The 23,997-nt window shown below is 45.5% G+C and overlaps 1 protein-coding gene across 1 annotated transcript in view; it reads right to left on the reverse strand.

The window, feature by feature from the left end:
- SYNE2 (spectrin repeat containing nuclear envelope protein 2) overlaps nt 1–23,997 on the reverse strand; it is a 256,839-nt gene that overhangs the window by 94,167 nt on the left and 138,675 nt on the right. The window contains exons 57-64 of the mRNA XM_083432892.1: nt 22,177–22,302; nt 20,946–21,128; nt 19,071–19,202; nt 14,751–14,933; nt 9,519–9,593; nt 8,521–8,610; nt 6,632–6,865; nt 1,705–1,887 (exon numbers count right to left, since the gene is read on the reverse strand). Of these exons, the coding sequence (XP_083289018.1) occupies nt 1,705–1,887; nt 6,632–6,865; nt 8,521–8,610; nt 9,519–9,593; nt 14,751–14,933; nt 19,071–19,202; nt 20,946–21,128; nt 22,177–22,302 (1,206 nt within the window). The remainder of the gene's footprint in view (nt 1–1,704; nt 1,888–6,631; nt 6,866–8,520; nt 8,611–9,518; nt 9,594–14,750; nt 14,934–19,070; nt 19,203–20,945; nt 21,129–22,176; nt 22,303–23,997) is intronic.

Consider the following 23,997-nt stretch of genomic DNA (forward strand, 5'->3'; position numbering starts at 1 on the left):
TTAATGCTAAATTTTGAACTCGGACACAGATTACCTGAATAATGAATTGGCTTAGACAATTCATATACCACTTACAGATGTTTTGGGTGGGGAATCTCTAAGTGGTTTACAACCTCAAGCTCATAAAGATCCAAATACCAAAAAAAACCAAAAACAAACCCAACCTAAAAAAACTCCATGTTATAAAATATCACACAACTAACTGTCAGCATCCTTCAGGAATCGAGATGCCAGCTGGTTAGCCCCCAGCTGGATCATGCCCTTCCAGTCGTGACGATCGCCCAATCTCTGGTGCGACATAAATCAGCGACTCAGACTTCAAAAGCCTGAGCACACTATATTAGCAGAAAATACTGCACAAACAGAACAGGTGTGAGGCTTGTGGAAACATACTGACAGCTAAAGATTTATTAAGCATAAATCAGGACAAAGAAAACATGTCATCTCCCTTTCTTCTCCTCAGAGAGACAGTAAAAAGCAAAAGCTATACACACAACGGAAGTTCCCAGCAAGCTGTGCTGGTGTGTAAACAGACATGTGACATGCAACAATTCCACACGTCTGCTCCTTAAGGTGAAATGGAATTTTCCAACACTAACAAGGAGCCTGCATTGTTTGGAATCCTGACTATTTAGGCTCCCAGACTGTGGGAGCCTCTACAAGCATTCAAATCATTATTCTCATTTATTGGATTTGTTGAATTATCTTGCCCATGGCAACCCAAAGCGACTTACTGTATTTTTCGCCCTATAGGACACACTTTCCCCCCTCCAGAAATGAAGGGGAAATGTGTGTGCGTCCTATGGGGCGAATGCAGGCTTTCACTGAGGCCTGGAGAGCGAGAGGGGTCGGTGCGCACCGACCCCTCTCGCTCTCCAGGCTTCAGGAAGCTATCTGCAAGCCTTGGGAGCCCGCGGGAGTTCCCGACAGGCTCCCACGGCTTGCGGAGAGCTGCCTGCATCCCGAAACCTGGGTGCGCTGAGCAGTCGCACCCGGGCTTCGGGTAGTTCTGCGCAAGCCGCGGGAGCCCTCCCATGGCTTGCGCAGAGCTGCCTCTACACCCGAAGCCCGGGCGCGCTGAGCAGTCGCGCCGGGGCTTCGGGTAGCTCTGTGCAAGCCGCGGGAGCCCTCCCATGGTTTGCGGAGAGCAGCCTGTTCTGGGGGCTGGGGAAGCTCCGGCTTCCCCCGACCCAGCCCCGCGCCTAGGGGAAAAATAATTCCCCCCTTTACTCCCCCCCCCAAAAAAAACTAGGTGCGTCCTATGGGCTGGTGCGTCCTATGGGGCGAAAAATACGGTAAAACCAACCAAACAGGCACAGGGGGGTTCACCTCCCAATCTGAGAAAGGCCACATGCAGCACGACCAGTGTAGGACAGAATTCCTCACCCCGCCCTCTTCTCACAAGATTTAAAATTGTGTTAACAAACTGATTGCACAAACAGAGAGGTCTCCTGCAGCTGCTCAAAGGGGTTTGAGACTTCTCCCTGCAACAAGACGTGGGAAAACAGGCTGCTCCTGTTCCGTGTGCCAGCTAGCCAGTCAGCCATGCCCCTTTGCAGAATACTCCATTCCAACAGGTATATAGTAAGACTGATACGAAAGCTTTGCAAACTGCAGCATGCGCATGCCCCGGCGTCACCACACGAACACATGTGCACAACATCGACTCTCACAGTGGCCTTGCTTTTCTTGGTTTCGTTTTACCTGCTCTTCTGTGCTCTTCCCTTGGAGCATGCCTTGCACTCTTTTCAAGTTGCATTTCACATCTCTCAGCTTCGAAGACAGGCTCTCTGCCTCCTGATGGAGGCCAGGGCCCTCGCCAGTGTGTCTGTCTTTGCAGTCCTCCAATAGGCGAGCCACTTTCTGTTCAATCTCTGATAAGATAGCCTGGAAAGTCAAGCAGTTAATCATTCTTTTTCTTTTTTAATCACTGCAAAGTTTACTTACTGAAAACACCCCAAGCTCTGTATTAGGGCAAAGGCTGGTAACAGGAATGTTTGGGAGGGTGAATCCAGAAGTGACTCATTTTCCCTTCTCCCTTGGGACAAAATCATGTATGTATTTGTGGTGGGTGTCGGAGGAGGAAGAGACAAACAGATACTTGCAAACTGCTCTGCAGCAACTTCAATACTCCTGTGGTCTTGTGGAAGACTAACCCTGTTAGACCATTACATCAGCAGAGGCCCGGAGCGCCACAAAAGTTAATGCCTTAATAACTCTGTGTGCGTTTTCAAAGGTGCTCCAGGTCTTTGTTGCTTTTCCTGTAATCTCTGGCGCAACCAGATACCTTTCTGCCCTAAGCAAGCCCAAACCTAATTAAGTCGGCATTCAGCCTTCCCATCCCATCTGATTATTCCGAACTGCAGGCTAAGATTTTGCATTTCATTTATCTTTTTCTTTCTCCCTGCCCCCCCCCCCCACTTTATGTTATTAGCTTAACATACAGACAACTCATGAGTCCTCCTGATTAAATCTGAAAGCTTCCTTACTTGTTTCTCCCTACTGTTCATTTTGGAGGTTTTTTTTCCTATTCCTCTTTTCTTTAATGGTCCAATGCAGCCACTAACATTTCTGTCGGTGTGCATTACACTTTACAGAATAACATTTAACAATGGGACTAAGGGATGTGTAATCCTCACAATAAACTTGTGTAACAGTGTTTTAACAATTTTCTCACTTTTAAGCCTGCATATGCTTCTATTGATGTTCACCCTCTTTTGCTTAAATATTTGTTGCACATTGCCCTGAGCTTTTTTGGAAAAAGGGTGATTCTTAAATAGCCTAAACCAGAGGTTGTCAACCTTTTGGGGTTCACAGCTCCCTTGATGAATTACATTATTTTCTGTGGCACCCCTGTGGGGCTCAGGAGCCCAGTTATGTCACCCCTTGCCAGCAGAGCTGGCAGCCCCTCACCTTCATCTCTTCTCCCCTCTCCTTGGGAGTCCTCCAGGCAACTGCTGCTGCTGCCCCTAGTCCCTGAGCTCCACCCCACCCCCTGCCCCAAAGAGAGGTGCCTCCTCACACTGCCCCACAGGGGCCTGGGAAGCAAGCGCCCCCTGGCCAACCCCAGAGGCACCATTCACCTGGGGAGCTTGTAGCCAGGGCTGCTGCAACAACAACAATAATAATAAATTTTATTTATACACCGCCCTCCCCAGCCAAGGCCAGGCTCAGGGCGGCTAACAAGCAATAATAAAAACAAGTTGAATGAATACAATTTAAAAACAAGATTAAAATACAACATTAAAATATTGAAACATTAAAATGCAGCCTCATCACAGGAGGAAAAAGAAAAAAGAAAGAGGGGGAGGGAATCAAATTGGCTCCAAGCCAAAGGCCAGGTGGAACAACTCTGTCTTACAGGCCCTGCGGAAAGAAATCAGATCCCGCAGGGCCCTGGTCTCATGAGACAGAGCGTTCCACAAGGCCGGGGCCAGTGTTGAAAAGGCCCTGGGTCTGGTTGAGGCTAATCTAACTTCCTTAGGACCCGGGACCACTAGGGTGTTGCTATTTATGGACCTTAAGGTCCTCTGTGGGGCATACCGGGAGAGGCGGTCCCATAGGTACAAGGGTCCTAAGCCGTGCAAGCCTTTGGGAGGCAGAGACGCAAGAGGGCATCAGAGGGAGGGAGGAAAGGAAAGAGGGACAGAGGCCAGTGTTGCTCACAGAATCCCTGACCATCATTCAAAGCACCCTGGTTGAAAACCACCAGCCTAAACAAAGAAACAAAACCCCAAAAGGTAGGTCTCTGCCCTGAAAGGCCTACAATCTAGATGTTGACAGCGGGGAGATGCCAAGTGTGTGGCTGTCATTGTGTGGCTCCCTTTGGGAGATTTGTAGTGCTGAATCACAGTCTGGAAACTGAGGTCCAGCTCCAAGGGCCTTCTGGTGGTTCCTTCACTGCGAGAAGTGAGGTTACAGGGAACCAGGCAGAGGGTCTTCTTGGTAGTGGCACCCGCCCTGTGGAATGCCCTCCCATCAGATGTCAAGGAAATAAACAACTATCTGACTTTTTGAAGACATCTGAAGGCAGATTTGTTTAGGGAAGTTTTTAATGTTTGAAGTTTTATTCTGTTTTAGTGTTATGTTGGGAACCACCCAGAGTGGCTAGGGAAACACAGCCAGATGGGAGGGGAATAAATAATAGCATTATTTATTTTTATTATTATTAACCCTACATTTGCATGAAGTCAGGGCTGGTGAGCGGAGTCAAAGTGAAGGCAGGTTTCACAACAGCAAAGTATCAAAGCCTGCCGATGCTCTCCTTTGCATTTTGGATTCACACTCACGAGAATGAATTCAGTATCAGTATATGAGACACCCACAAATGCAGTCAAGCTAATTTAGGTGCAACCACTCAGCACACTCATGTACTCTGGATAGGTCTCCATGGTGTTCTCTCTGTTGGGGATGAAGATTAAGGTCTTAAGCCGAAGAAGAGGAATTAACCATTTTGGAAGCAGAATGCCGGCTAGAGGATTTTAGGCTGAAGTTTATGAAGGGAAAGATAAAGAAGACTGTAGCAGTATATGCTACAATCACGCGAGAACATTCTCAAAAATGTAGGGAAGAAGGGGAAGCAGATGCTGGGTTGCATACGCACCGTTCCTTTAAAGCGCCTGTGAAGCATGTTCAATCCCTTAAGAATTCTGGGCACTGTAGTTTGTTGCTGGGAATTTCAACCCTGTCCGGGGAAAACTACAGCCCCCAGAATTCTCTGAGTGACATAGTGAATGTGGTATGTGCATTATAGCACTGTGTGTACACAGCCCCTGTCCTCCAATCAGCTCAGCCCATCTACTGCCTAGAGAGGCACATGATCGATGGAATGGGAGCACAACTCTGGCACCTCACTGGAACCAGAAATGCACTTTCCAGAAATGTTGCAGAAACCTGCTCTCTATCCTTCTTTTGGGAGTTCTACAATTCTGGAGATGAATTAGGAATGGGCTTGTTTTTTTTATTAGTTTCCATATGGAGCACATCATGCTTTAATTATTTGCAGCTGAGTCAGGTGAAGTTGGGTTTCGTTTTAGAGAGTTTATTTGTCATGCAAACATGATTTGTAGATCTGAAATGTAAGGAACTCCTGCAGCCTAAGAAGAGGTGTGCATTCTCTACTGTGCCCCCACGCTTAACTTTAGCAATGACATAGTTTAAATTTCCCGCCAAGAAAAACGGCATGCTGCTACTGGTATGAATGTCTGTGCAAATTATTCTGTTCTAAGCAATGGGGGGGAGGGGGCATATTGAGATATGCAGGGTATTATTACTATTATTATTACATTTTCTATACCACCCTTTATCCAAGGCTCACAGGGAAGTTTGCAATATAAAAAGGGCATGATAGTCCTGCTGCACATCACTAGAAACCCTGCTGGCTTTGGGAGATTTCATTAGGCACTGTCCATGCAGTTTAAAGCGATAAGGACTAGAAACTTGGTGGTGGTTTAAAACAAAAGTTGGGATTCTCGGGATGTGAATGCTCTGCCTTCATGACCCTTCCCAGCAGGGGTTGCAAGCCAGCACTGGAGGTGGGGGGATGCAGCAACTAACCGGCCAGCAGCACTCTGCAAATGCTGGCCACTCGGCAGCACTGTGTCTGCATGATGCCGACCTTTGTCTCCAAACAAAACACAAACAAAACTTAGTGCCCCCTTCCCTTGGCTGCTGCAAAATGGCATTTCATCAGGTTTCAGGTTAAGGGGTGATATGATAGCAGGTTTCAGGTTAAGGGGTGATATGATAGCCATGTTCAAATATATAAAAGGATGTCACATAGAGGAGGGAGAAAGGTTGTTTTCTGCTGCTCCAGAGAAGCGGACACGGAGCAATGGATCCAAACTACAAGAAAGAAGATTCCACCTAAACATTAGGAAGAACTTCCTGACAGTAAGAGCTGTTCGACAGTGGAATTTGCTGCCAAGGAGTGTGGTGGAGTCTCCTTCTTTGGAGGTCTTTAAGCAGAGGCTTGACAACCATATGTCAGGAGGGCTCTGGTGGCGTTTCGTGCTTGGCAGGGGGTTGGACTCGATGGCCCTTGTGGTCTCTTCCAACTCTATGATTCTATCCACCACCAGTCGTTTCCAATGCCACGCTTAACAGCTAACATGAATATACAAGGGAGTAGGAGGCCTTTGCAGGGAAAAAGCAGTATGGGGAGTAATTAGCCACCCTCCAGTCCCCCTTCGCTGCAGGAAGCTGTTTCCCTTCAAGTCTGGGCTGCTTTCCAATCTCAGAGCCTGGGTGGAGGGAAAACTGGCGGGAGAGAGGGGGCTTATAGGAGGAAATGCACATATATGTCCCTGGCTGGTGTGTCTCTCCTGCTCTGGCCCTGCATTCACTTGTGGTTGGGTAACATAGCCTGTATTTGCAGGTAACTCCTAGGGCCTGCCTAGGTTTGGCAGACAAGAAGCCAGTTGAGAACATGGGGGGAAGCGCCCTTCTCTGTGTGCCCCTATAAGGAATCCAGCCAGTCCCTGTTTACTGCAGCAGCGTCACACACACAAAAAGAACCAGAAGCAGGAACGCCGAGGCTGCAGGCGTTATGTAGGCGCACCGAAATGAGAGGCAAAGGTGATTGGCTTACGAAACTGCAGCAGCGACCTTTGGCCTGCTCAGCTCAGCTTACCTGGCACGCAGCTAGACGCTGCTCCACTGTCTGTTGCATTTGGCGGGTCTGGCCTCCCGATCCCAGGGACGCTTTCGTTTGATCTAGCCACCGTTCCAGCTCAGCAATTTGTGCCTGCCACACATGGAGGAGCCGGGCAAGCTCTGAGTCAGGCCCACCGGCACCCACAGGCTCCTCTGAATCTCCCAATAAGCACTCGGCAGTGTTTGTGACTCGACTGGAGGAGGCTTTGCCCTGTGGGAAAGAAAAGCCAAAGGGTGGAAGATCTGCGAGCCTGAAAAATCGCTAACGTGCTCTCGGAAAGCAGCAGGAGCCGGGCAGATTAGGGGAGAAAGGAAAGGAAAAGTAAGGCCAGGTGCCAGCTGAGAGTCCCGTGATCTGGTGCAACAGGTTTCTTAGCAGCCGATTTGCATTTGCACAGGTACAGCTCAGCTTGCACAGGAAGTCTGCTGACTCACAGTTCATTAGGTGGCTATCCCGGAGGGACACACACACCAGAAGTGTTTTTCTGGTGCGTGCGGTTAAGATTTTACACACTGCACTTCAAAGCTGGTTTACATGCCAGCGTATGATTTCTTTGGGCTGCTTTTGAGGTTTAGTATGAATAAGGATTGGGGCTAAAATAAAATAAAAACAATTAAAATTAGGAAGGAAGGAAGGAAGGAAGGAAGGAAGGAAGGAAGGAAGGAAGGAAGGAGAGGGAGGGAGGAAGGAAGGAATATTTTCAGCTCTGCAACTAGAGATAGGACTGATTTATTCCAGGTGGTGTCAAGCTACAACTAAAATGCAAACAAAAGCCAGTTTCTCCTCCATCCTAACCTGATGGCAATATCCTTCTTCACTGCTGTTTCCCAGCAACAAGTTCTTACAGTGCAACCTTACACATGTCTACTTATGTCTCAGTGAGTTCAGTTTGGAGCTTACTACCAGGTAAGAGGCTACAGGATTGCAGCACCAGAGCTCTGATGACTCCGATACATAGAACCACCATGAATTTATCTGATCCTCTTTTTAAACCACCTGAGCTAGAGGCAATCGCCACATCTAAACTGTGGAACTCCCTTCCCTCAGAGGTGTGTCTTGACACCTTCACTGGACAACTTTTAACGAATGCGCTTTGCCCTGGCTTTTCACACTTGAGAGGTATATTGTTAGGGCCCACCATACTTCTCTAATTTTAAGTGGCTCAGAACTGCTTTTACTATTGTGTAATAGTGTACTTTAATATTAACAATTTGTTTGAATCATTCTAACCCGCCCTGGGAACTTAGGTGAAGAGCAGGCAATAACTTGTAATAGTAATAATAATAATAATATCCTGCGAGCAGCAAATTCCATAAGGAAACTACGTGGTGTGTGAAGAACAAATTCCTTTTTGTCTGTCCTAAATCTCTCACCATTAAGGCTTGAAAGACAGAAAAAAGTTGTCCCTATTCACTTTCGACAGTGTATAAACCTGCAGCATGTTTCCCCTCGCTTGTCTTTTTCCTAAAGTAAAAATATAGATTAACCTTTGATGGGATGTTATGCAGAGAAGCTACATTTAGGCATGATGGATTATTGTATAGGCTTATCTAGCCTTCCCTAACCTGATGGCCTCCAGATATTTTGGATCACAGCTCCCATCAGCCACAGCCAGCATGGCCAGTGGTCAGGGATGATGGGAGTCGTAGTCCAAAGCAGCTGGCAGGCAAGTGATTGTGGACAATGGCTTAAATCCTATGACCGTACGTACACTGCACAATACAGCCTATCTGCCTTCAGGTTCTTTCATTTCATTTTTCATTTCGATTTGCTGGTATAACAGGTAATCTGATCGTGATATTTTCAACAGCAATTTTCTGGTAACAATCTGATAGCTTTAATGGACCCAAAGTTAGCACACCTACCTCGCTATGACTTCCAAGAGCCTCACCACTTCTTGCTTTTTGCGGAGACAAAGAAATTAACTGCTGGTCAGGCTCCTCAGCATCCACAGCCTGCAAAGGAAAGCAGAGATGAAGAAATGTTTTTTCTTTGATGGTGTCTCGGGGTACCTTTTTTAAGCCTGAGAGCCACATTCCCTTGTAGGCAACTTTCTGGGGGTGCCATGTGCCAATGGTGAGTAGAGCAAGAAGCAGAACTGGGGAGACTCTTAACTTTGCACAAGAAGCTACATTGCAGCCGTGCAACAGACGAGTGTTTCATCACACTTCCCAACGAGGCAGAAGCCTTCTAGGAAGGCACAGCTCATTTTCTGTTTCATCCCAAACCTGTAAACTATTATTTACAGTGTTAGAACAGGCCAAGATTTTTAGCTATGGTTTGGCGTTCACTAGGTATTCGGGCTTGCTGCAAATGTGCTAACCACAGTTTCCCAGTTTGTGTGATACAAGAAACTATGGTTAGTGGGAAACCTTTCGGTTTGTTTCCTTGCTTGCAAAAAGGAAGGAACAGAGGGGCTATGCGCATGGCCAAAAGGCTCATCCAGAAGTTGGCTTACAAAGCCAGGATATGATCTTTCATAAACAGTCTTCTTGGATCAGCATTGTTCTCACTTTGAATGGGCAAAGACTTACAGGTCCTTTCACCAAATTGTCCCCCTGCCAAATTGATGAAAGAACCAACTTTTTAAAAATCACTTCACCTCCTTTCACAGAAACACACCCCTCCCCACAAACTTGCCAAAAGATTGCTCACAGAAGCTTTCACAAAAAGCTCCCATTTTTAAGCTCTGAGCTATATGTGATGCATTCGTAAAAATGATGGAAACGATGGACAATTCAGCAGCTCCTGTGATAACTAAAATGGGTGTCCTAGTACACGGTAAAGAATTTGCCACCAAACTCTGTGAAGAAATTAGTCACTCTTTGAGGAATTAATCCAACCAATTCTGCATTATACTCACTTCATTGTGGAATGAATTGTCCTCAGCTTCTTCAACCAAGGAAGGTAGAAGAGACAGCGACCCTCGCTTTTTCGGCTAAAATGTACACACACAGATACAGCCCAGTTATTTGTAGTTGCGAAAAGAACTTTTCATTCAAGTCCTCCCCAAAGTTCAATGTCCAGTCAGTTTCTCATGAGTGTAAAGCTCCAATTAATCCAGACAAATTAATAGGGCCTGAGCCAACCAAAAATTAAAGCGCTTTTAAATCCCATAGATTTCAACAGGGTTTAAAATTGCATCTATCTTTCAAAGTCAATAGACCTTAAATAAAGTACGCTGGATCAATGCCCAGTGCAAAATAGCACAGTCTCAACAACTCTGATTAGTGCCAAACCATCTAGCAACGTGGTTTGTTTACACAAGCCTCTCTCAACCTGGAGCCCAACAAATATTTTGGACTACAACTCCCAAGAGGCTCCACCAGTGTTGGCATTCCACCACCTCCTGAAGAAAACACCTGCTTAGGCAAGCATTTCCTTGAAGTGAACTTCTGGTTTTATTGTTTTGTACCCTTTTAAACCACAGAGCCTAGGACTTGCTGATCAGAAGGTCGGTGGCTCGAATCCCTGCGACGGGGTGAGCTCCTGTTGCTCTGTCCCTGCTCCTGCCAACCTAGCAGTTCGAAAGCACATCAAAGTGCAAGTAGATAAATAGGTACTGCTCTGACGGGAAGGTAAACGGTGTTTCCGTGCCCTGCTCTGGTTCGTCATGCTGGCCACATGACCAGGAAGCTGTACGCTGGCTCCCTCGGCCAATAAAGCGAGATGAACGCCGCAACCACAGAGTCGGCCACAACTGGACCTAATGGTTAGGGGTCCCTTTACCTTTACCTTTACCCTTTTAAAACTGCTTTCGTGGTCATGCTTTTTCATTGTTGTATATTTTGTAAATTTAGACATGTTTCAATTATGGACGTTTTTTTTTTAAAAAAAAATATATTTATTGATTTTTCCAATAACATGACAACAAAACCAAACATATCCAAAAGAAAATAAAAAAGAACAAGAGGAAAAAATACAAAAACCCAAAAAAGAAAACCCTCTTCCCCACCCCCCAACACAGAAATTTCCAAAAAACAAAATCCAAAAACACCCAAACAAAACAAAGAAAAATTTCATTTTATGGACGTTTTTGATGCCCCAATCGAATTGCTACTATGTATTTTAATTACGTATTGATTTTATACTTGCGAACCACTTAGAAGCCATTTTGGCACGTAAGTGACATAATAATTAACAAGAATAATAACTGGAGGGGAGGAGAGTTGTAGTTCAAAGACACCAGTCGGGGAAAGCAGGTTTATATCAGTTCTCTTACGCAAAAACCCCACAAACTAATTTCAATTTCTGATTTGTTTACATGCGATCCAGGGGTGAATGAGAAACCGAGGTGATCTGAAAGACCTCCCCCTAACCAACCCTGCCATTCATTTTCCCATCCCAGTGTAATAAACCAATAATAAACAAATGCTATAACGAATCATGAATGACCCATGACAATCAAAGGGAGTTGGGTGGGGTGGGAAAACCAGCTGGCTGGTTGCCTTAGGACGGGGTAGGGGGAAAACCTTTTGGGGCCAGTGGACCAAATTGCTATCTGGTCCCACACCAGCAGGCCAACTATGGCAGGTGGGTCAACCCACCTGCCAGTCGCCGGATGTCATGATGCTGCTAGATGACTGACAGGTGAGCTGTCCCACCAACCTGCCAAGGTCCCTTGTGCAGTGCTTCATAAGTACCCGACAGTCCCAGTACTAGAGACTTATGACCTTAACTGGCAGGGCATGTGGGCAGGGTTTAGGGAAAACAGGCCTGTGAGCCAAATTTGGCCCACAGGTGAGAGCTTCCCCAGCCCTGCCTTAGTATAACCACCACTGATAACAACCTCCACCTTGTAATCATGTAAAACAAGCATTTTCGTTTTTGTTTTACTTGCATTTTTAATACAGTGGTACCTCAGGTTACATATGCTTCAGGTTACAGACACTTCAGATTACAGACTCCGCTAACCCAGAAATAGTGCTTCAGGTTAACTTTGCTTTAGGATGAGAACAGAAATCGTGCTCCGGCGGCATGACAGCAGCGGGAGGTCCCATTAGCTAAAGTGGTGCTTCAGGTTAAGAACAGTTTCAGGTTAAGTACGGACCTCCAGAATGAATTAAGTACTTAACCTGAGGTACCACTGTACAGAGGCAAATATATCTCTCTCACACATTCCCTTCTGTCTCCCCCCCCCCCCAAATTGTACAGCTTTCATACCAGTCTCAACGTACAACTAAATACCTGGTGACTCCCCTTTCACCCTTTTCCTGGTTTCTTTATTTTTCTATTAAATCAGGTATTCCAAATTTTTAATTTTTGAATTTCTTATGCTGTTAAATTCTATTAGCTCCTAATTCTGCTGCTTTTACTCAAGACCTGCTAGGTTATTTACTTGTTTATACGGGTTCTTAAAATATTAAAAAAACATTTTCCAATCCTCCTTATATTCTTTATTGTCCTTTTCTCTTTCCCTGTTCGTTATGCCTGCCAATTCAGCATATTCAAGCGTTTTAAACTGCTACTCTTCCTTGGTTCTCGTTTTCCACCTTTGTGCCAATAGGATTCTAGGCGCAGTGGTGGCATATAATAATTTTTTGTTTTGTTTTGTAGGGAGCTCTGTTGTTACCATTCCCCAAAGGAATGCCTTGGGCTTTTTTTGGGAAGGTTTATCTGAATAAAGGTAAAGGGACCCCTGACCGTTAGGTCCAGTCGTAACTGACTCTGGGGTTGCGGCGCTCATCTCGCTTTATTGGCTGAGGGAGCCGGCGTACAGCTTCCGGGTCATGTGGCCAGCATGATTAAGCCACTTCTGGCGAACCATAGCAGTAAACGGAAACACTGTTTACCTTCCCGCCAGAGCGGTACCTATTTATCTACTTGCACTTTGACGTACTTTCGAACTGCTAGGTGGGCAGGAGCAGGGACCGAACAACGGGAGCTCACCCCGTCGCGGGGATTCGAACTGCCGACCTTCTGATCGGCAAGTCCTAGGCTCTGTGGTGTAACCCACAGCGCCACCCGCATCCTTTATCTGAATATCTTTTTCTAATTCATTGTAAATTACTTCCCAGAATTCCCTGATTACTTTACAGGACCACATGTGGGGAAAGGATCCCTCTGCTTCATTGCATTTTCAACATTTACCTTTTCTTTTTTAAAAAACATTTTCGCTAGTTTGGCAGGTGTTAAATACCACCAGTGGGCCATTTTCATCATATTTTGCTTTAATGTGTAACACACCATAAAATTCATATTTACCATCCATAAATTCTCCCAAAGCTCATAATCAACATTACGACCCACATCCTCTGCCCATTCAGTCATACTTGATTTCACAAATTCCTCTTTTGTATCCCACTCTATAGAAGCAGTTTGTACGTTTTTGATAATACTTTTACTTTACTGTATCAAATAAATCCCTTGTGAATTGGGATTTTTGTTCTGCAAATTCAATTTGTTTATCCATCTTAAAGAGTTTGTTAATCTGATGTATCTGTAAGCAACAAGCATTTTGTTTCCTTTCTGAGTTCACAGTTGCAACGTATAAAACTACCGATACCTTTTCTCAGTAGCATGGAAACAACTGAAAAATAGAAACAGAAAGCCCAGCAGCAAATTTCCACAATATTGAAGGCTGGAACTACAGGTGTACCTTGGTTTTCAAACAGCTTAGTTCTCGAAAGTTTTGGCTCCTGAACGCCACAAACCCGCAAGTGAGTGTTCTGGTTTGCAAACTATTTTTGGAAGGCAAACGTCTGACGGGGCTTCCGATTGGCTGCAGGAGCTTCCTGCAGCGAATCAGAAGCCAAACTTTGGTTTCTGAACGTTTTGGAAGTCCGTTCGACTTCCGAGGTATGACTGTATAACCCACATGATTAAGAATGATGGCTCCGTTCCACCTCAAGGATGCCTCCGAATACCATTTGCTGGGATATAATACAAGTGAGTATTATATCCCAGCAAATGGTATAATACAAGTGAGAGTAGAGACATCACCTTGCCAACAAAGGTCCGTATAGTTAAAGCTATGGTTTTCCCAGTAGTGATGTATGGAAGTGAGAGCTGGACCATAAAGAAGGCTGATTGCCGAAGAATTGACGCTTTTGAATTATGGTGCTGGAGGAGACTCTTGAGAGTCCCATGGACTGCAAGAAGATCAAACGCATCCATTCTTAAGGAAATCAGCCCTGAGTGCTCACTGGAAGGACAGATTGTGAAGCTGAGGCTCCAATACTCTGGCCACCTCATGAGAAGAGAAGACTCACTGGAAAAGACCCTGATGTTGGGAAAGATGGAGGGGAGGGCACAAGGAGAAGAGGACGACAGAGGACGAGATGGTTAGACAGTGTTCTCGAAGCTACAAACATGAGTTTGACCAAACTGCGGGTGGCAGTGGAAGACAGAAGTGCCTGGCGTGCTCTGGTCCATGGGGTCACGAAGAGTCGGACACGACTGAACGACTAAACAACAACAATACAAGTGAGACTAGCACCCATGCCTTGTTTAGAGGCTTCCCAGAAGAGGCACCTGGTTGACTAATTTGAGAACAAGATGGTGGACTGGATGTACCATTGGCTAGATCCAGCAGCCTTCCTACATCCTTACCACCAGATCTATCTCCATGTTTATGTTTGGTTCTTCCCCAGTTCCCAGCATCACACACTTCCCCAACATCTTCCATCTAATGATGTGGAACTGAGGGAGGAGAAACATACAAACTAATGACCCTTAATACAAGCTACAATGGAGCTGGGGATATACACAAAACAAAGATGCCATTTTGTATGGCAAATGGACCTGAAACTCTGGTAAGAAGCAGATCCGGCCTAAAATAACCAGTATCTAGAAGGGCTTCCTCATTTCTCTGAACATACTCCTACAAAACCGCTTGAAGAAGAAGAGTTTGGATTTGATATCCCGCTTTATCGCGACCCGAAGGAGTCTCAAAGTGTCTAACAATCTCCTTTCCCTTCCTCCCCCACAACAAACACTCTGTGAGGTGAGTGAGGCTGAGAGACTTCAGAGAAGTGTGACTGGCCCAAGATCACCCAGCAGCTCATGTGGAGGAGCAGGGGCGCGAACCCGGTTCACCAGATTACAAGTCTACCGCTCTTAACCACCACACCACACTGGCTCGGTATCCACTTACCTGCCAATCAGCACCAGCTCCACGTTCTTCTGGCTCCGGGGATTCCAAAATGTCCTCCTCTAGTTCAGGCTGCTCTGGCCTCTGGTGTAGCTCCACCAAGGCATTCTTCATCCTCGTGAGAATGTCCTCTTTCCTCTGGCAAAGGAGAGAGATCCGCTGCTTTATGTCTTCCATCTCCTCGCCCTAAGGAACAACGATGCTCAGATGTGACATTTTTTCCACAAGGGCGGGGAGGGGAAGCGCAAAAAGGGAAGGAAATAGCAAATAGTTTATGGCATCTTACTGGAGCCTGGTCTCCACAGTTCCTACTGGCTCTCTGTCCTACGCGGAAGTAGCGCCCCATTGCTGCTGAAAACCAGAGCAAAGGCCTCAGCATGAAAACAAGAGCCTTCTGGATGTGTCTTCGACCGGCCATGGCTTGCCAGGCAATGTGGAGCTTCAGTAAAGAGCACCACTCTGGGTGGCAAATGGACATGTGAGGCTTGTGGGAGCAGAATTCCTGGAGGGTGAATGCTCAGGAGTTCTTCCTTTGACAGGCTCAGTCACTAATCTAGATAGGTCAACTATAATACACTAGCACTTCCTGAAAGTCCAGAAGGTTTTTTTAAAACAACAACAACAACATTTCCCTCCTATTCCAAGTGGCACAAAACCAGGAATTAAGAGGTCTGTGTAGTTTTTACACAAGAAGCCGGAAAATACCCCAAGAAAATGCAAGCAGGGCATCCTTCCCTGTCTCTGCTTCTCTGTTTCTGTGTCCTCACTGAATAGATTATTTGTATGTAGGAAGGAATCATCCTAACCACCAGGCAATTATGCAATCTAATTAGGGCTTTAGACTAGTATATACATTGCAGTAGGTGCGAAATGTGACACTGCTACTAATGTTGCTGTAATTTGGAGAGCCGAAAGGGGTTAGCATAGTTGCACGGCCTAGTCATTTCCTTGCTTTTCCACCTATATAGTATACTCTTGTGTTCCCCTCTATCCAGCTAATCCATTTGAGTCCCCATTTCTTCCTTAACAGCTCCCCTTCGGCTGCTCACAGGAGAAAGAAGAGTGTGCCACCCCACCACCTGGTATAATTCCAAATGGCTAAAGGTAAAGGTACCCCTGCCCGTACGGGCCAGTCTTGACAGACTCTAGGGTTGTGCGCCCATCTCACTCAAGAGGCCGGGGGCCAGCGCTGTCCGCAGACACTTCCGGGTCACGTGGCCAGCGTGACATCGCTGCTCTGGCTCGCCAGAGCCGCACACGGAAACACCGTTTACCTTCCCGCTGGTAAGCGGTCCCTATTTATCTACTTGCACCCAGGAGTGCTTTCGAACTGCTAGGTTGGCAGGCGCTGGGACCAAACAACGGGAGCGCACCCCGCCACGGGGATTTGAACCGCCGACCTTTCGATCGGCAAGCCCTAGGCGCTGAGGCTTTTACCCACAGCGCCACCCGCGTCCCAAATTCCAAATGGCTGCTACAGGCTTATTAAAGCTGGCACTGCATGGGCAGGAGGGCTTTGGGCACAGGCCATTCCCCACCTGGCCAGCACTTCCCCTGCTGCTGTGCCCTTACAGAATGGGATCCCGCTGTGTTGAGCTCAGAGTGCAGCGGGCCCAATGCTTGCTAATGTAATATCCATACATCTGAAGAAACTAAATTGTAAAACTGTTTTGTTTGTTTTTTTGTCTGAATCAAAATTCAAAAAATTCTGGGATCTGCAACAAAAAGCTGAAGCATGGAGTGCTCCTCCCACCAACCCTGAATCTCTTTCTGAACATTCCATTCTGTTTCTCCCTTACATACTCAATTTTAGCTCCCTCCCTCAACTCTGCCAAGAGTCAATCATCATTCTGGACCCTTGTTACCTCCCTAAAAATGTGTTGTGTTTCTGAGAACTTCTGATTTCTCCCTAAGCCTGTTTGTTGCTTCTCTTTCTCTGTGTGTGGTGACATTATGGCTACATTAGGATCCACATTCTGAGAATGGGTATATTAATATTAGTATATGCTATACAATGTGTACCAGAATACAGTGGTACCTTGGGATGCGAACGGGATCCGTTCCGGAGCCCCGTTTGCATCCTGAACGGAACATAAGATGTGACTGTGCGTCTGGACGTGCACGGGTCACGTTTTGCCGCTTCCGTGCATGCGCGTGACATCATTTTGAGCGTCTGCGCAAGTGTGAGTGGCGAAACCTGGAACTAACACGCTCCATTACTTCTGGGTTTCCACGGAGCGCAATCTGAAAGCGCTCAGCTTGAAGCACATTCAACCCAAGGTATGGCTGTACAGTGGTACCTCGCAAGACGAATGCCTCGCAAGACGAAAGAGTTTTTCATTTTCTGAGTTGCTTCGCAAGACGGATTTCCCTATGGGCTTGCTTCGCAAGACGAAACGTCTTGCGCCTTTTTTTTAAAACCGCCAATGCATTCCTATGGGAAACCGTCAATACACAGTGGTGCTTCGCAAGACGGAAAAATTCACAAGACGAAAAAACTCGCAGAACGAATTAATTTCGTCTTGCGAGGCACCACTGTACTAAGCTAAGTCCAAGTGAATTCCGAGGAAACTGCTTTCTCATACTTTTAACTAGTATTATTGAAGGAGGTGAGGACAGGTGACCCCACCTAGGCCCGAAGTCACCCTACCCAACCAGGCCTCAAAACTGTCCAAAATTCCTTTTGTCTTCTAAAAAATCCAAAACAGCTTTTCTCTGCTCTTCTCACAAGATGCATAGGAAAAATGTTCTTCTTTTATCAGTACAAGGCGGCTTCAAAAGGCTAATAAATAGGCTCTGTCATTGCCAAGAATACTCAAGCCTGAGAACTGCCCTTTATCTCATTCGGTTGCAACATCTTTGGACATGCTGAGTCGCTCTCATTCCCCTTTCCTGGGAAGGCTGCCAAGAGTCCACAATAGTCCCAAAGATAGGAGCTTTCTGTTCATGCTCAGGGGAACTCAACATGGGGTAGGACTTCGGAGAAGGAGGAGAAAGGAGAGGGAACTGGAAGAGGAATATATGCTCTTTGCAAATGACTGTGAACCCGTGCATTTTTGTGAATCTATCACACTTGCTCCTTCTACCAGTTCATGGATGGTAGAAATAAAGCTTTTTCTCCGAAACTAATCCTTGAGTGTCTGTTGACTCCCATTTTCCCTTTCCCGGGCGCAATTTTTTTCCCCACCCGAGGGCAAAGCCTCATAAGGCTACATTATAACCTTAAGTCCATTTTCAATGAAACTGTTTCGTCCTTTTCCAGTCCTCCCAAAGCCTTAACAAGATTTCAGTTTAACACATTCATCTGTTTCAACGCACACACATGTTGTTATTTTAGCAGCTGCTAATAAGTTTGGGATCAAAAATCTATTCCAGTCTCCTAAGCTTCAAAAGAGAACAGCTGTTTCATTGGTCTGCTTTTTAAAAAAAAGAAAAGAAAAGGGTATACAATTCGGCCATGTTTTCTATTTATCTCTGCATCATCTTTTCTGCAGCTGACTCCTCCAGTTGGAAAATTTCCAATTAGGAAATATTCACCTCTTTCTGGAACCGCCCCTTCACATTGTTTACAGTTTTGAGTCTGAAATGCAATTAGCTAGAGAAATGTAAAACAATTAGCACTCTGGGTGGTTCCAGTTAATTTACGTGGCAGATGGAGAAGCGGGGAGGGAAGGACTCTGGAAAGAGCCAATGAACACACTGGAACACACCAGAGGAGGAATGATGAAAGGGTAGTGTAATGGTTCTAGGGATTGCTTGTGCGTAAGTTGCCTTTACTCATGGCTAGGTTGCATGGTTGAACTCTTTCTGACAGGACAGCCTCTATTCTGTGGCTGCCTCAGTCGCTGGCAGAATCCGTCAGTGGGCGTTTCTTAAACCGCTTCCAACATAAAAGCTGCTTGACGCCCAGTCTCCTCCCCTGTTGCCTGCGCGAAAGCTTTCTGCGCAGGGTGGGTGTGGGCAAAGGAGCACTTGTCCTCTCTCCGCTGGTCTCCTGCGAAGAGTCCTGGAGCCACCTCTCTGCTTCCTCTATCTCCTCCCCTTCTCCACTGGTGTTACGCTGATTTCCTTCCCCAGCGGATGGGCTATCCCTCCTCCTACTAGGGCCCTCTCCACTATCATCCGTGAGCCCCCTCACCGCCTCCCGCTCCGATGGCAGTTCCCTGACAGGTAGGCAACCTGTTATCATTGGGACTACAACTCCCATCATCCCTGGCAACCAGCCATGCTGACTGAGGCCGATGGGAGTTTTAGATACTGCAGTTAAGTTCAGAGCACAGCAGGCATCCAGCACAGATGGAGGAGGAGGGATGCAAACCTCACCTCTGGGTAGGAGGCTGCCTGAGCAGGCCATGGGATTTCTGTAGCCAATTCATCCGAGCCACTCCTCAGGAACTGGAACTGCTTCAGAGAGTCTATTTCTTGCTCGCTCTCTTCCAGCTCTTTCACAATGGGCTGTAAAACAGTAATTACTATTAGCTGTTTCGAAGTGGGCGGTGGAACACATGGCCCCGTAACCTAATAAACCATCAAACACCCACACTGCACAGACTGCACCCATGTCCAGCTCATAAAGGACGAGTCAACACATTAAGGAAACTAAAACAGAGAAAAGAGGTGGAGTTGCTTCGTAACAGGTCAGGCCACCATTCAGCCCTAAGACTGTCTACGCTGAGTGATGGAAGCACTTCACAGTTAAGCGTCTGCAGAGGCAACTGAATTTGCTCATAGAATTACGGAAAAAAACAGAGGCGTACCTCTTGGGAATTATATCGACTGACATTCCTGCCGCTAGGAAAAAAGTTTTCTTATATGCAACCGCTGCAGCCAGAATGATTATAGCAAAAAATTGGAAGGGAGGAAAAAAAACTCCCTCAATAAGAGAATGGCAAATAAGATTTTGTGAATATATAGAATCAGCAAGACTTACAGCAGTGGTAAGACGCCAAATAGACCAAAAACTGATAGAGGAGAGGACTTGCGTGGAGGAATACATCAAAAAATATTGTTCTGGTATTAATATATCAATATGCAATGAATGAAATGTATAGAGTAAAAAATTAAGAAGAAATGGGTATAAGATGAGATAGTCAAAAATAATATTGATAACACAGTGAAAAGAAGAAAAGAAACAAAGGAAGCCACATATAGGTGAAGTCAAAATTTATGTCTGTATATTTAGTTTGTATGTTTGTTTTCTTTTTTTGTAATCTAAGCTGAGAGTTGTATGTATCTATGTATAATAAGTTTGTTTAGTGTTCTGGTTTTCTGGTTGGTGTTTGTAAGTATTGCATTTATCAATACAAGTTTTAAAAAATTAAAATTTTGTTTTACAAAGGACAATATTTCATTCGCTGCATTAGGGAATACAGGGTTGCCATTTTTCAGAAAGTAAAAACCAGGAGACCCCAAAACAGTTGTTAGGAAGACCCCAAAGTGGTTGAGCGGTCTTTTACAAAAACGCCCAAAAAGTGCTTTTTTGATTGACTTCTCTAAGATCCAGAACAAAGTGCCCCCTTTCAGAAATTCCACCTTTGAAATCCCTGTAATGTCCGGGAAAATCAGGACGTATGGTAGCCCTAATATCGATGGTACTACAGATGAAGTATTCAAAACAGGCAGAGGGAAATCATTGTTGAAGCAATAATGAAAGCAGCAGCAGAAGCAGCTAAAATGTCCAGATGTGGATCTGTGATGTAGAATGTGTGATGTGCAGCCATGATTCATATCTGAGCTGCACTGCTTAGGAGAGGTGTCTGTGTTTCTGAATGGGTAAACACGATGCGTTTTTAAGACAATTGTGGAAACTGAAATGCACACGATGCACAACTGTGAAGTTAACTTTTAAAAATCCAGGCATTTCCAAAGTTTTGTGCCTTGGGTTAAATAATCAGCGAAAGCAGATGCAGAAGACCTGCCAGACAGGTGCTTTGTTCACCGACTGTCACATTCTTGTCCAGTCACAAAGATGTCAAAGAGAACAACAACTACCAGGCTTTTAGAAGACATCTGAAGGCAGCCCTGTTTAGGGAAGCTTTTAATGTGTGATGCATTACTGTATTTTAATATTCTGTTGGAAGCCGCCCAGGTGGGCGCGGTATAAATAATAAATCATCATCATCATCACCATCATTAAAATTACTTAACATGACAGGATGTTTTCTGTCACTCCAGCACCTACGTCGTATTTGCTTTTACCTCAAGCAGTGCGTTTTGCTCCTTGGTAATTCTTTCTAAGGTCTTCAGCTCTTTCAACAGTTGCTTTGTTCTTTGGAACACAGAGAGGGGTTGCAGCCTCATGCCTGGTAACCTCAGACTCTCTTTATAGGACTGGATTTCAGCAATTGCCTTCTGCATGGGGCTGATATGGGCCATTATAACCTGAAAAGGTAAGGTGCAGGATCAGTGCAACTGGATGAAGTTTGAATGGGTTGGGGGAGGAAGTATGAAATAATGCTCAGGTTGATCAGAACATTTCACAGACATGATCTCGGAAAATATTATTAAAGAGGAACACATACTAATTATTTTAAAAAGAGGGTTAACTTGAGTTTTCAAAATACATGGGAGGAACTGTGCATGAGACAGTTCCCTGATCCAATCCTTAGCATCTCTCTATAACTGGAAATGGCAGAGACTGAACCCAGCTGCTTCTGAAGCAGGGGTCAGGAACATTTTCCAGTCAATGGGTTGGATCCTGGTCAATCGCCTACCTCTTAATCACCTGGCATCATTATGGCATCAGGCGACAACTTCAGCTAATCGAAAGCGGCAAAGCTGTCTATAGAGGAAAACATGGACGAAGCAGAGCTTGAACTGAGTCCCTCTGAAGGTCAACTGTTGGTTGGCATTGAATGCATGCCTTCAGAGGGGTTGGCTTTCAGCGTGAAAAGCAAGCCCTTACGGATTTCCCAATAGGAAACCCCTTAGTGCAGCCAATCCCAGAGAGGCTGTGTCAGTGCCAATCTGTTGATGGGTGCCGTCAGTGAGCCCCACTTGCAAAGGAACGACAAGAGCACAATTTCAGCCCCTGATGGCTCCTTTGCAGCTGTGTTCTTACCTGCTGACATCACTTACAATGACATCACTTACAATGATGTCATATGTGTGACATCACTTACATATGACATCACTTACAATGCCAGGTGTGCAGTAGCTGGGCATGGTTTGGGGCAAATGGCCTTGTGGGCCAAATTAGGATCCTTAACAGGCCTCTTTGAGCTCACGGGATTGGGAGTTCCCTATGTCTGATCTGAAGGACCAGGTAACCAGGCGATTGGAAAGACCCACTGCCACTCACCCAGGTGAGCTGATGTCAGAAGAAGGAGGCACTACCGGTCTGGATACGCAGATAATCTAAGCTGATATGCAGAAAGCAGCTTAACATTTTCCAATATTAATTAATAGCCACTTTTATGAGCTAACTCACCTGGCCATGTTTAAGACGTTCCTTAGGAGAAAGATCGAGTGTGTCTTCCGAAGGGGACAAGATAGTCTTAATTTTGTCCACATCCTTCTCCATTTTTTTCACTTCAGATTCAATAGCTTCCACCTCCTACATTTTGAGAAACATTCACATCATTTATGGGATTGTCCACCAAAGACTATTAAAAGCTAAACCTTGCAAGTGCAGGTTCCGAAAGGTCTCTTTTATTCATCTTTAAGAAGCTGCACATCCCATGAGCATCATTCCAGGTGATACCTGTTTTCCTGGTACAGCCTTCATCGAATAATGCACTACAGTCTTGATTCAACAATCCTGGTTCTCTTGCAAAAGGCACAAACATACCCAAGACCCCAACGGCCATGTTTTTTTTTTTTTATCTTGATATTTTATTAAGGATTTTCTTGTTTTACAGAAGTAAGTGTAATGCCTCGTTGTTGTTTTTCCATGTAACATTTTTACAAATCCATTTCATTTGTTGAGACATTAGGGGGAGAATAAAAGAAAAAAGAAAGGGGGGGTGGAGAGAGGGAAAATGGAAGGGGGTGGGGTCGGGTGGCGGTGTTTCTATTATGTTTAATGTATGTAGAGTTTGGGGTCAGCGTTGTTTGTGTTGTTCACTTGTGTTCCTTTGGTGGTGAGAGAGGTTGGGGTTGGCCTAGGGTGTGATTGTTTGCTTGTGATTGGCTGTGGTGATCTTTGTTTTCGTGTGTGAGTGAGGTGGGTGGGTGTTTTGGATCAGGTTAGCCATATTGATTTGTATGCTGTTGGTGGATTATTGTCATTGTCCTGTTGGGCTGTGTATGTGATAAAGGGGAGCCATACCGGGGTGAAGGCGTCTTCTTCTGTTTGTCCCCGTGTCAGTTTCAGTTTATTAGTTAATTTTTCTAGTAGGGCTGTTTCCCATACTATTTGGTACCATTGGTCCATACTTACTCCTGACAGGTCTCTCCAGTGTCTGGCTATGATGCTTCTGGCTGCTGAGAGTAGGTGGGTTGTGAGTTCTTTGTGGTGTAAATGGGCATTGTTGTCTTGGAAGATGTTTAGTAGGGCCAATTCTGGGGTGATGTCTATTACTTGCTTAGTTATTTTACATATTTCTTGTATGGCTGTTGTCCAGAATAGTTGGATTTTGGGACACTCCCACCACATGTGGAGGTATGTGCCTGTGGAGGTGCACCCTCTCCAGCATTTTGGTGAGGTTCCTGGGTGTATTAGCGCTAGTTTCCTTGGTGTTAGGTTCCACCTGTAGGTGAGTTTCAGTGTGAGTTCTTTTCTTTTCGTTGATATGGATTTAAAGGGGGGTTTAGACCACATTGTGGTCCATTGAGTGGGGTTAATCTCATAGCCTATGTCATTCTCCCATTGTTTTTTGATTGCATCTAGGGGATTTGCGGGATTTTGGAGTAGTATTTTGTATATTGCGGATACCGTCCCTTTACCGTTTCCCTTTGTTGGCAGGAGGAGGTTTTCGAAGGTTGTCAGGGGCCTAGTTGCTGCTGATTTTACTGTTGGGTTGTTTAAGAGGGCATACGGCCATGTTTGTTAAAAAGGAAAAAGGAAGGAAAGGGAAAAATGGAAGAGGAGTAATAGTGCTTCAAGAAAATAACTAATGCATTGTCACCAAGTACCGTATTTTTTGCTCTATAAGACTCACTTTCCCCCTCCTAAAAAGTAAGGGGAAATGTGTGTGCGTCTTATGGAGTGAATGCAGGCTGCGCAGCTATCCCAGAAGCCAGAACAGCAAGAGGGATTGCTGCTTTCACTGCACAGCGATCCCTCTTGCTGTTCTGGCTTCTGAGATTC

The sequence above is a fragment of the Podarcis tiliguerta genome (genome assembly GCF_965153285.1).
Source record: "Podarcis tiliguerta genome assembly, chromosome: 1".
NCBI classification, from domain to species: domain Eukaryota; kingdom Metazoa; phylum Chordata; class Lepidosauria; order Squamata; family Lacertidae; genus Podarcis; species Podarcis tiliguerta.